A 12391-nucleotide genomic window follows, 5' to 3' on the forward strand; every position below is an offset into this window, starting at 1 on the left:
GCATCCTCTGTGGGCCCGTTTGCTCTGTAAGCAAACTGGTGGGGGTCGAGGGAGGGGGCTAGGCAGGCTCTGATGTGCTGAGCAGTATCCGTTTAAAACATTTCATAACTAATCTTCTCCAGACTTCATGTTTGTAGAGGGAGAGTGGGTTGAGCTGAAGGTGTGTGTGTGTGTGTGTGTGTGTGTGTGTGTGTGTGTGTGTGTGTGTGTGTTGGATGAATGTCTACACCTGATAGGCCTGGTTGTCTGTGAGGAAGCTCTCGATGCTCATCTCGTAGGCCTCTTTTAGTTAATTAAAGAAAATGCATCACACTTAAGTTGACAGTCAAAAACCTGCACTGTATGTTGCTCTGTCCATCACCATTACTCAGATTGTGAGAAAAATGTTTTAAGAAATTCACAAAAGTTGACACTCTGGACCTTTAGGAGGAGAACGCTACTCTTAATCGAGTGTAACTACTGGCAAGGATGACAACAAAAAAGCCAATGTAATGTAATGTAAATCATTTTTCTCCTGGTTTGCCGTTAATATTTAACTGTAAAATAGTTTTTAATAAACAAGACAATGTGTTATTTATTTCAAAGCAGCTTACATTGACTGAGAGGTTTCCAAAATGCAAACTTCATAGCTAATTAACATCAAAAATAACATCTATATCAACTTTTAAAAAATTAACCACAATCAATATTAAGTAAAATCTTCACGAAATAATTAGTGAGTTGAATTTTGGGTTTAATATGGCTTTAATATCATTGCATAACAGTATGTTTGTCTGTTAAGAAAGAATAGAAGCTTTCTAGTCACTAATTTCTAATCTGAAGAAGAAGCAAATTAGGAAAGACTTTTTTCCATGGACAATAAGGAGATTAATCTGTGTCTGTGATTTTAACACAGACTATTATAGCATGACTATTTATAACTGTTTATTACTTTGTAAAAAAACATGCATACATATACAAATGATTATTGTGAAACATCACAATAAAAACATTTTATTTTTCAAACTTAAAAACATTCAGTTGTTTGCATCTGTTGTTTATTTATTATCTTTGCATGTAAGCTATGACAAAAACCTAAAAAATACAATTCATATTTTCTTTCAGTTTGTCCAAATGATAAATTAAATTTATACCAAACACTTTGTATAAACATTTGTATCCACATTGATGAGTTTGATAGATCTCAATCCAGTACAAGGGCCCTGGCATCGGTGTAGATGCAGCCTGCAGGTTTTGTATCTCTTGTCCTTGATTTGCTCACTTTTTTAAAAGTTGCTAGAGAATAAACCACCGAGTCCTCATCCACCTGAGGAAGCATCACATATTAATATTTACACATACAGACATTAAAATATTCTCATAGCTCAGAGTTATATTTTATGTATCTTTACCTGCAGATTTTCTTGACCACCATTTCCAATGACATTTGTTTGCAGGCCAACAGCAGCTATATTGTCACATAAAAGCAGAGAACTGAAATTAGTTTACTTTTGCAAGTATTATTTGATACATTGATGCACAGTATGAGTGACTGCTTACCATTACAATCCATATATGGTTGCGTCTTCAGGTTCTTGATTGAATAAATTAGAGAGGCTATAACAATCAGACTTATAGCCAAAGCAGCACATAAAAGATAGAGAATGGTATTGTTCCTGTTGACTGCTGACACAAAATGAAAATAATTAGCCTTAAACATTATTAAAATGGTTGTTAAAAGTATTTTTTAGTTATTTGATTAATCATGTTTAGATTAATATTAGATTCAAAACTAAAATCAAATCAAATGCACAAATATTATAATTTTCTCCATTATATTAAAATATGATGTACTCGCCTTCAGTATCACCTTTTGTTGTATCTTCAGAAAATGACTCCACACATGTGGCCGTGGCACAGTAATACGTCTGAGAATCAAAGGTGCTGAAGTTTCTCAAGTAGCTGGAGAAGCATTTCGTTGTTGATAGTCCATCCAAGTTCTTTTCATATTCAGCTCCACCATTTGTATGAGTATGATTCAAACTGGAGTGAAATTTATGTGATTTAGCATTCAAACAAAACACAGTATCAGCTGCTGGACATGCTTTATCCTGGCAGTCATGGAGGACTGAACACTGCAGCATGAATGTAGGTTTCTCATGGACGGGATCAGATGGAGGAGCTGTAGTGAAAGCTGGTTTTGGTCCTGAGAAACACATCAATCATTCAATTATTAAAAAACAAATTACAAATGTAATTATTTAAACAGTCCTTTTATTTACACATGAATAAATGTGTAAACACAAGCAAAAACTTTATACATGTTTTTTAAATTAGTAAACTATGTAAAGTCCCAAATTTTTGTAGGACCTAAAGGTGTTTTTGTGTACTTACCTTCAACTTTCAGGAATATTCCATTCAAAATTTTAAAGTCTTGTTTTCCTGTTTTCATACAGAAGTAAACTCCTGTATCACTTTGCCGTGCTTTTGTAATATACAGAACAAATGCTCCAGGTTCTGTTGCAGTTCTAATGCGCTGATCAACACTCTCAAAGCTAAATGACCTTCCTAAGATTTTAGCAAAGTCTCCAGAAACAAGCTTAATCCAAAACAAGGTTCCTACATCTCTACGGGGGCACGTCAGTTTCATCTCCTTTCCAACAGGAACAATCTTTGTCTTGAAAATCTGTTCATCTGAGCCACCTGAGGAAAAAATCATACCTGTCAGTATGATCCAACACACAGAATCACCCGAATCCTCTTCTAAGTTTTCTGACTGTAAGACATTTTTAGTACAGGCAATCTACATATACTTACGTCCAATACTAAGCATCAGATATAAATAAAATATATTCCTCATTTCTGGTCTTTCCTCTTGGTACTGCTGTATTAAAAACCTGGTGAAATGATTTGTCTAAATATAATCACATGAAGTGGGAGGAAACTATTTCAGAGGAACCTGATTGGCTTCTCATTGTGTTGGTATTCCACTGCGTCGTGGAAACAACATCAACCACCTTTCCAACCTAAGCACATGAAACAACACCAATCGTAGGCTCTGTCATCTTATGTTTGGTTCTTGTTGCGGGTTTCTCAAACTGAAACTCATAGAAAGATAAGAGATAGCAGATTTGTTTATATTGTATCACCTGGAAAGAAATGTACAAAAAACAATTTTTTTAGGTCCTTTCTGCTGATCGACACAGTGGTGCAAGTGCAATGTTGACAGACTTCAAGGGGGAACTAGACCCTGTCTTAAAGAACTGCCTGTGTTCCCACCACATTTGTCCAGGTTTCCTCACAGACAGGTCGTGATGTTCTTTGAAAGACTGAAATGGTAAAATCACATACAAGTGATTATAAGGAACAGAGATCATACAAAGGTCACAATGTATCCAGTCTGAGGGTACCTTAACACAGACAAATCTGCACCCACAACCACACTGCACTGTAATGCAACAAAATAATCTATAAGCTACCCTGATGGCCTGGCTGGCCTGGCTGGGCCTACACAACCTGGGCCTACAGCTTGCAGAGATGGTTAGGGGTCTGGTGCTTTGTAGATCAGGAAGGAGTCAAGGGCGGAGAACCTGGTGGTCCAATCCCCAATTGACAAATATGGCTATGCTGACAATAAACATAGATGAACAAGTTAGAATCCATTTATTCTAAAATAGATAACTCTAAACTAACTGCAAAGTTAACTAAAACAGATATCAATAGTTGGGTGCCATAAGCTTATAAAAGCACTGGGCGTGTCAATTCAGTGGGTGCAGAAAACACAGTCCAAGGTCCACGCACACCCACTTGATCATCTTAAGTTGTAAGGGTTAACCCTAAACAATAAATTCCAACATTCCAGAAAATTCCTGCCATTTTTAGTTTCAATGAAATATCATGAAATTGTGATGGCTGTAAGGTTCTCATGACGTAGATAAAAGAGGAGAAGATATTGTGCAATAGTAAATATTTTTCTCCAGAAATAAGTACTGTAAAACTTGAAAGAAGGCCCAGGTCTAAATTGACCTGCATCTTATTATGAAGGCATGGAATATGAATAGTATGTAATGTCTAATGAATTATTGCAAAAGTAAAAATTGGAAGTTTAACATCTCATTCACATATGCATCGTATTCAGCAAGCTTCTTGCCATTTCTCATCCACTGTCCACTCTGCTCAGACTGCAGCTCTCTTCACCCCTGCTTCTTAGACCTGAAAGCCATTTCAGCTGCTCTGCTTCAGATTTGATTCTTTATTCATTTGGATTAGCAAGTCACACTCTGGACTCTATGCTCAACTTTCTTTTGAACAGCCAGAAAACTGCACTGATCTGCATGTCCAGCTACAAGCTCTGCTATGCTCAGCCCTATTCTGTCCTGGATAACATCACATTCAACACCAGCTGCCCAGTAGAAGTTATTATCTTGTATGCAACTGCAGTCTCCCTTTTATTTATCTGCAAGTGCATTCACAACATTTTCAGAAAACCTGACCCCCAATCTTGAGGTCAAGGTCACTGAGATTTGAAGTCGTCCAAGATTTGTGGTAGAAAAATCTAAAGAATTAATTTGGAAATCCTACATCACTTCATTCTCGAGTCATCGCATTCACAAGATTTTCAAAATAATTTGACCTTTGACCTTGAGGTTGAGGTTGACATTTGAACTCATCCAAAATTTTCAGTAGATACACCTATGTTATCTATTGGTTCATTATTCATTATCACATTCTCAGACTTGGGTGTCCACATTGCCCGCTTGGACAGCAGGGTAATGTCAATACCCCATCAGCCTTTTGCAGCTGAGGGGTAAAAACAAAAAATACATTTTCCCTTATTTTTTTTGCATAATTTGCCTTTTCTTTGTGTGACAAACACAATTCATAGTCTTCATAGTCTTGCAATACATGAAAACGTAAGCATTTCTGTGGTTGGGCTTTCAAATAAAGGTGTGAATAGAAAAGCGACTTTTCTTTTCTTTAATCTCAGGAAGCTGAGCCTGCAGTACCGTTTTATCAATTCATAGCATAACAAACAGCTTACAAGAGCATCAAGGAGGTAGAACAGGAAAGAAAACATCTCCTTGTCACATTCTTCACTGGTCTCTGTGGCAATGTTTTAATTATTGCCAAAGAACTGGCTATGCTTTACTTAGCACAAATATGGATGGGCAGCTTGTCAAAATTAATAATCAGTGACCTAGTAATGCAGTTGCATGACTGTTGCATGCAACTGCATTACTTTGTGATATATATTGGTAAAAAAGACACCAGTGGTTTCAAAGTTTTTTTTGTAACAGGTTTGTAAGAAAGACTTTGACTTGGGAAATGGTGTTTGGGTGGATGTTTTTCATTTTTATTATAATGCACAAAGAATAGTCACCTGACATTGGATGGAAGACCAGGGCCCCATACTATGAAGCTTGTTCAGCATACCCAAGACATCTTTTCATCATCTGGATTCATTTATCCTAACACTGGCAGTCATGATAATCGGTCACACGAAGCTGGTTATCAGCTCGCTAATCTAACCCAGGGTTTCCCTTGTGCATTCACGTGAAAGTGGTGGTGGTTTGATGCTGCCAATAATCTATCAAAATTATGTTTCACAGGTTACATGACTTTTTTTAGAACAGCAATTTATCCTAATGCTTGCCACCTACTCAAGAGACATCAGACAGTGATTAGTAGCTGCGATCCAGCAGTAGATTAGAATAAAGTATAAGACAAATAAAGTATAATAACATTAGTGGAATCTAAAGCATCTTTGCTGATCTTTAAAAAAATAATGTAAATCTGTTACATTATTCTATTAACACCCCCCAAACTTAATCTTAAATCCTTATTTTATGAAATATTGTGGTTAGAAAAGCTGATAGCACTTTATATTAATGCCACACTATTAAGCATTGCTAAGGTATTAGTAAAGTATTAACAAGTGCTACATTCATCATTTATATAGTATTACCCCTCCTTACTATGTTATATATGAATACAAACGCATTATTATGACTATGATGACAGTCAATAAACTTCTACTATTGACATCCATTGATGTGCCTTTTCAATGTCACACTAAGCCTTTTCATAGATGTTGTTTTTATAATAAGCCCCACGTTTCCAGAGGGTGGAGGGCACATTTTCTCTACAGAAACAGTTATGTGTGAGGGAATGCAGAGTGGTCAGTGGACATCTGTCTCTCCTGCTGCTTTGAGCATGTACATGACAAAAGAATTTCCCTCGGGATAAATAAAGTTATTCTTATTCTTATCTTCAAGATGGTGTGGGTTCTTGAGCTAAAAAGTTAGCAGCTGAGTGATGGATTTAGAGTAGAAATGTCCCCAGCTTCTCACAGACAGTTTAGAAAATTTGTACATCGACAAACACTGTCGAGCTGTCCAGTTCATTCATTCATACAAACTTGCACAAACCCTTGGTACTTTCTGTCACAACGTCTCTCAGAGCAGGCCATCGATCACAACCACATTCACTTCACCCTACAAAGTTCTTCACAATAAAACAGAAAATCAACCTCACCAACATAAAAACAAACCATATATAATGCAAATGCTTTTTTTAAACTTATTAAACACATTGCACTCCTTTTAACATGAGTTTTAAAACTTTCTCTAAATATAACCATTGTTATTTTACATTTTAACATGGATTTTAACATTTTTAATATTTCAACACATTTTAATAGTTTTCAGTTTTACCTGGTTTCAAACTAGTAAGTTGATTAATTAAAACAAATAAACCAGTTACAGAAAATCAGGAAAATATAAAATAACAAACAAAAAAATTCACATGTACTAAATAAATCAATAGGCTAATGCATAATAAACCATGTTTGTTTATAAATAATCTATATTCATATGTATCATTTTGATAACAACAATGCTAATATTTGTATATAAAAAATATTACATTTATTAATTGTGTAAATTCCCTGCACCTCTCACGCGCGTCCACATGACGTCCAAAAAATGTACTCAGTCCAAAGTTAAAATGTTGAACGTCAAATTGGGTCAGGGCTGGACGTCAAAATCATGGACCAAGTTTAGATGTCGTACAGATGTCCAGAATTGGTGATTGACCAATGGACCCAATATAGACATGAGCTATTGGACGTCTGTCTGACGTCCAATATTTTGTGGTTCACATAGGTCAATTTTGTTGAAGTGTTTTAAATTGCACTGATGCATTAAAGAATGGTTAAGATGATAAAATATGCATGTTAAACAAAAGAAAGATGGGAAGCCCCCTTTGCAAGTAAGTAAGCATTTATTTAAATATATAGCGTCATAGTATATCAGCAAAATGTATATTTTACACTTCCAAAAGAGCATTAAAAATACAAACTAGACAATAACACAATGTGATGTTAAAATTCTTACATGTTATTATAATATAATTTGTGGGTTTCAAAAGTAAAATAGAAGACATATGTTGTATGACATTGTTGTTTGTCATACAAACATTTGTAATTGGTAATATCACTTAAAATTCAGTTTAAAAATAGTTATTTTACTGCAGAAGCACTGATATCAGAGTAGACTGTTGCTTCCTCTTCTGCTTTTTCATTTCTTCTCACTAGTTTGCCACTTTTCTTTATGGTGAAAGTTGCTACTGAATAAACCATCGAGTTCTCACCTCTCTGAGGAAATACATACAATTTTTGGAGATAAATAAAGTGAAAAAAAAATTCAAATGCCATTAATTTATCTTTGTTTCTGATTTACACCTTACCTCCTGATTCTCATGATTGCCGCTGGTTGTTCCAAGATCTGTGTCTGAAACAAAAAAATTACGATGAAAGACACTCTTGGCTAGGGATGGGTATCGTTTAGGTTTTATCCGATACCGGTGCCAAATCGGTACTTTTGAAAAGGTGCCGGTGCTCAAACGGTGCTCGAACCGGTGCTTAAAGAATGGAGAACACAAAATTGGTCCAAAAACCTCTCATATTCAGCTGGTTTTTTGTAAAAAGATAACAATGTTAGCCTTTTCTGCAGCTATGGGGCATATATGGTATCACTCTTAGCTGGAAGCAGTGCTTAAACAATGGAAAAAATACAAACTTTGTCCAAAAACCTCTCATGTTTAGCTGTTTTCCACTTTTTCTTTGGTCATTTTAGCCTTTTTGGCCAGGGTGAAGGGAGCATCTGCCATCAAACAAGAAGACAGCCGCATGTAGCTATGATGATGTTTGTCATAGCTACATGCTTGATGTTTGCTAGTTCACCTTACATGCATTAATGTAATAACGTGGTTAGCCTACTCAACGTAAATTACACACGAACAACATTAAGCTACTCACGCAGAGAAGAACGGCTGCTGCTGCCATCCAATACGGCGCATTTCTCGGCTTTTAAAAAAAAAAAACGCTATGCGTCGCCAGGTGTTTCATCGGATTCGAGGTGTTACCTCCTTTGACAGTATCACAGTATCAGCTTAAAGCACTTGTTGCAGGCTGCTGAGTTTGCATATTTTGCTGTGAAGTACAGCCAGACTTCTGACCGCTTCGCCTTGGGCATTTTTAATCTGTAGCTCTGCATAAAAGAACGTACGTACCTGGACCCGCCTACTATCCTCGGAAACGTAAAATGATTGGCTAGAAGTGTATCACAGCTCAGGAAAAAAAAGCACTGAAATAAAGCACCGAAATGTGCACTGCTTTTCGGTCTGGTTACTACCGTTTATGTCAGAACACCGGTACCCATCCCTACTCTTGGCTGATTTTAAAAAACAACTATGTAAATCAATTCAATTCAGTTTTATTTAAAATCACAACAACAGTCACCTCAAGCTTAATCAAGTGACGCTTTTGCAAAATAATGTTAGATAGAGAAGGGAGAACTTACCAGGGCAGCAAACACTTAATTTCTTGATGAGGTAGGCTATAACAAGTAGACTTGTAGCCAGTGCAGCAGATAACAGAAAGAGAACTGTATTGGCCTTCTGCAAGTCCCATGTGCTGGGCCCTAGAAAAATATAAGAATCCCATCATTAGGATTTTTGTTGTTGTTGTTACATTAGAAATTTGACACCAATGTATTCAGCTGATATTAATATATTCTGAATTATTTGATAAACATTGGACATTTTACCCTTAATGTTCAGCTTTGTTCCATTTCCAAAAACGATCTGTCCACAGGTGGCCACAGCACAGTAGTAAGACCCAGCATCAGCAGTGCTGACGTTCTTGGAGAAGCTATAGTCACATTTGTATTGCGAAGGATCCTCGGCACTCTTGTTACATTCATCACCAGTATTTCCATGAGCATAGATTAGACTGGGTTGAGACTCGTCTGTTCCAGCTCTGAACCAAAACACACTGTGATTTCCAGAACAAGTTTTCTTCTCAGTGTTAGAGAGGAGTGAACACTGCATAGTTATTGGATCTCCTTGATAGACATGATCAGATGGAGGCATTTGGAAAATGTCAGTGACATCAGGTTCTAGTTCTGGAAAATATAAAAGACGAAATAGTTAAAATATTTCATTCACTTCACCGAGAAAAATAAATATTAGATTTTTAGAAAAAATAAAACATATTGACCTTTAATTGTAAGAAACGTTCCTTTTAAAAATGTCATAGCAACCTGCCTGACTTTTATACAGTAGTAAAGGCCAATGTCACTAAGATTAACTTTACTTATTTCAAGAGTAAAAGTTCCAGGCTCTTGTTTTGCTGTAATATGGGGAGTTTTGTTAACACCATTATAGTCAAAGGTAAATGTTCCTCCCAAGAATTCAACTGAGCTTCCAGAAACTATCCTTATCCAGTACATGGTTTCTTTGTACTCAGCTACTCGGCGTGGGCATTTCAGAGTCACATAATCTCCAACAACTAAACTCTTTGTTTCAAAGAATAGATCATCTGTGCATCCTGAAAATAAAATGTGAAAAAAGCAGTGAGAGATAGATTTGTAAGTGCTAAATTGTACAAATATATGAATAAATAAATAAATAAACTTACTACCAACTCTGACGCTCAGCAGTATGTAAAATATTATCAGCATTTTCTGATTAATCCACTTGCAGCTCATTTCTTAAAGCACACAGCATTTAAAACATATTATAAGATGATGCAACTTAATATAATCACATCAAGTGGGAGGGAACAATTTTAGAGCAATCTGATTGGCTTTTTATTACGTTAGTGCTTCACTGCACTACCACAGTGGAAATAATATCAACCATCTTTCCAGTCTAAACATATGAAACAACACCATCAACATGCTTTTTTTTTTATGGTGGGTTTCTTCATTTATGAGGGCGTAAACGTAAGAGATGACACAGTAAACTAAAACACAAAAACAGAATTGTCTGGATATTTTCTAGAATATAGAGGCAACAGACTTTATCTTACCTAACATGGTCAAGCTATTTAGGACTCATAAAATTGTTACCATTATTAGCATGACCCACGATCATAACATAAATAAGTGAGGAACTTTTTAAAGCATTTATTGCTTTGAAAAGTATAATTTAACATTTAGGCTGGCCTTGGTTTATGCTTAACCTTAAGCTAAGGAGTACTTTCTTAAGGTTAGGAAACACATTGTAATGGTAAATTAACCGTTACAATATTGCTGTAACAATATCAATGATCTAATTCAACAATTTAATGTTGTAAAGAACATGTGATATAAATACAGTGGGGCAAAAAAGTATTTAGTCAGCCACCGATTGTGCAAGTTCCCCCACTTAAAATGATGACAGAGGTCAGTAATTTGCACCAGAGGTACACTTCAACTGTGAGAGACAGAATGTGAAAAAAAAATCCATGAATCCACATGGTAGGATTTGTAAAGAATTTATTCGTAAATCAGGGTGGAAAATAAGTATTTGGTCAATAACAAAAATACAACTCAATACTTTGTAACATAACCTTTGTTGGCAATAACAGAGGTCAAACGTTTACTATAGGTCTTTACCAGGTTTGCACACACAGTAGCTGGTATTTTGGCCCATTCCTCCATGCAGATCTTCTCGAGAGCAGTGATGTTTTGGGGCTGTCGCCGAGCAACACGGACTTTCAACTCCCGCCACAGATTTTCTATGGGGTTGAGGTCTGGAGACTGGCTAGGCCACTCCAGGACTTTCAAATGCTTCTTACGGAGCCACTCCTTTGTTGCCCGGGCGGTGTGTTTTGGATCATTGTCATGTTGGAAGACCCAGCCTCGTTTCATCTTCAAAGTTCTCACTGATGGAAGGAGGTTTTGGCTCAAAATCTCACGATACATGGCCCCATTCATTCTGTCCTTAACACGGATCAGTCGTCCTGTCCCCTTGGCAGAAAAACAGCCCCATAGCATGATGTTTCCACCCCCATGCTTCACAGTAGGTATGGTGTTCTTGGGATGCAACTCAGTATTCTTCTTCCTCCAAACACGACGAGTTGAGTTTATACCAAAAAGTTCTACTTTGGTTTCATCTGACCACATGACATTCTCCCAATCCTCTGCTGTATCATCCATGTGCTCTCTGGCAAACTTCAGACGGGCCTGGACATGCACTGGCTTCAGCAGCGGAACAGGTCTGGCACTGCGGGATTTGATTCCCTGCCGTTGTAGTGTGTTACTGATTGTGACCTTTGTTACTTTGGTCCCAGCTCTCTGCAGGTCATTCACCAGGTCCCCCCGTGTGGTTCTGGGATCTTTGCTCACCGTTCTCATGATCATTTTGACCCCACGGGATGAGATCTTGCGTGGAGCCCCAGATCGAGGGAGATTATCAGTGGTCTTGTATGTCTTCCATTTTCTGATGATTGCTCCCACAGTTGATTTTTTCACACCAAGCTGCTTGCCTATTGTAGATTCACTCTTCCCAGTCTGGTGCAGGTCTACAATACTTTTCCTGGTGTCCTTCGAAAGCTCTTTGGTCTTGGCCATGGCGGAGTTTGGAGTCTGACTGTTTGAGGCTGTGGACAGGTGTCTTTTATACAGATGATGAGTTCAAACAGGTGCCATTCATACAGGTAACGAGTGGGGGACAGAAAAGCTTCTTACAGAAGACGTTACAGGTCGTTGAGAGCCAGAGATTTTCCTTGTTTGAGGTGACCAAATACTTATTTTCCACCCTGATTTACGAATAAATTCTTTACAAATCCTACCATGTGGATTCATGGATTTTTTTTTCACATTCTGTCTCTCACAGTTGAAGTGTACCTCTGGTGCACATTACTGACCTCTGTCATCATTTTAAGTGGGGGAACTTGCACAATCGGTGGCTGACTAAATACTTTTTTGCCCCACTGTAATTATGTAAATTGAATTACTATGAGTCACACCCCCAAAACACTGGATCTCTCATTTTCCTTAATGCACCTGAAAGGCATTTTAGTAAAGTTTCCTTGACTAATCTGCCCAATACTCAGGCTTTTATAATGTAATTTTACACTTTGCTA

The 12391-nt window shown here is 37.1% G+C and overlaps 1 protein-coding gene across 1 annotated transcript; it reads right to left on the bottom strand.

Moving 5' to 3' along the window:
• Window positions 1-1183: 1183 nt before the first annotated feature.
• On the bottom strand, window positions 1184-10358 carry LOC143413356 (hemicentin-1-like). Its single transcript, XM_076876239.1, has 6 exons — window positions 10352-10358; window positions 9539-9868; window positions 9087-9443; window positions 8841-8960; window positions 7726-7769; window positions 1184-1306 (listed from the first exon to the last, which is right to left on the bottom strand). Exons 1-6 carry the CDS (start codon window positions 10356-10358, stop codon window positions 1184-1186), a joined length of 981 nt encoding a protein of 326 aa, XP_076732354.1.
• Window positions 10359-12391: the final 2033 nt, after the last annotated feature.

Source organism: Maylandia zebra, linkage group LG2 (genome assembly GCF_041146795.1).
Source record: "Maylandia zebra isolate NMK-2024a linkage group LG2, Mzebra_GT3a, whole genome shotgun sequence".
Taxonomy (NCBI): Eukaryota; Metazoa; Chordata; class Actinopteri; order Cichliformes; family Cichlidae; genus Maylandia; species Maylandia zebra.

Excerpts from the sequence above, each read along its gene's own strand:
- LOC143413356 (XM_076876239.1), bottom strand. Across the intron at positions 9,444-9,538 it reads AACGTTTCTTACAATTAAAG|AACTAGAACCTGATGTCACT; the intron begins GTCAATATGTTT and ends TATATTTTCCAG. Across the intron at positions 1,307-7,725 it reads GCAATCATGAGAATCAGGAG|GTGGATGAGGACTCGGTGGT; the intron begins GTAAGGTGTAAA and ends ATGCTTCCTCAG.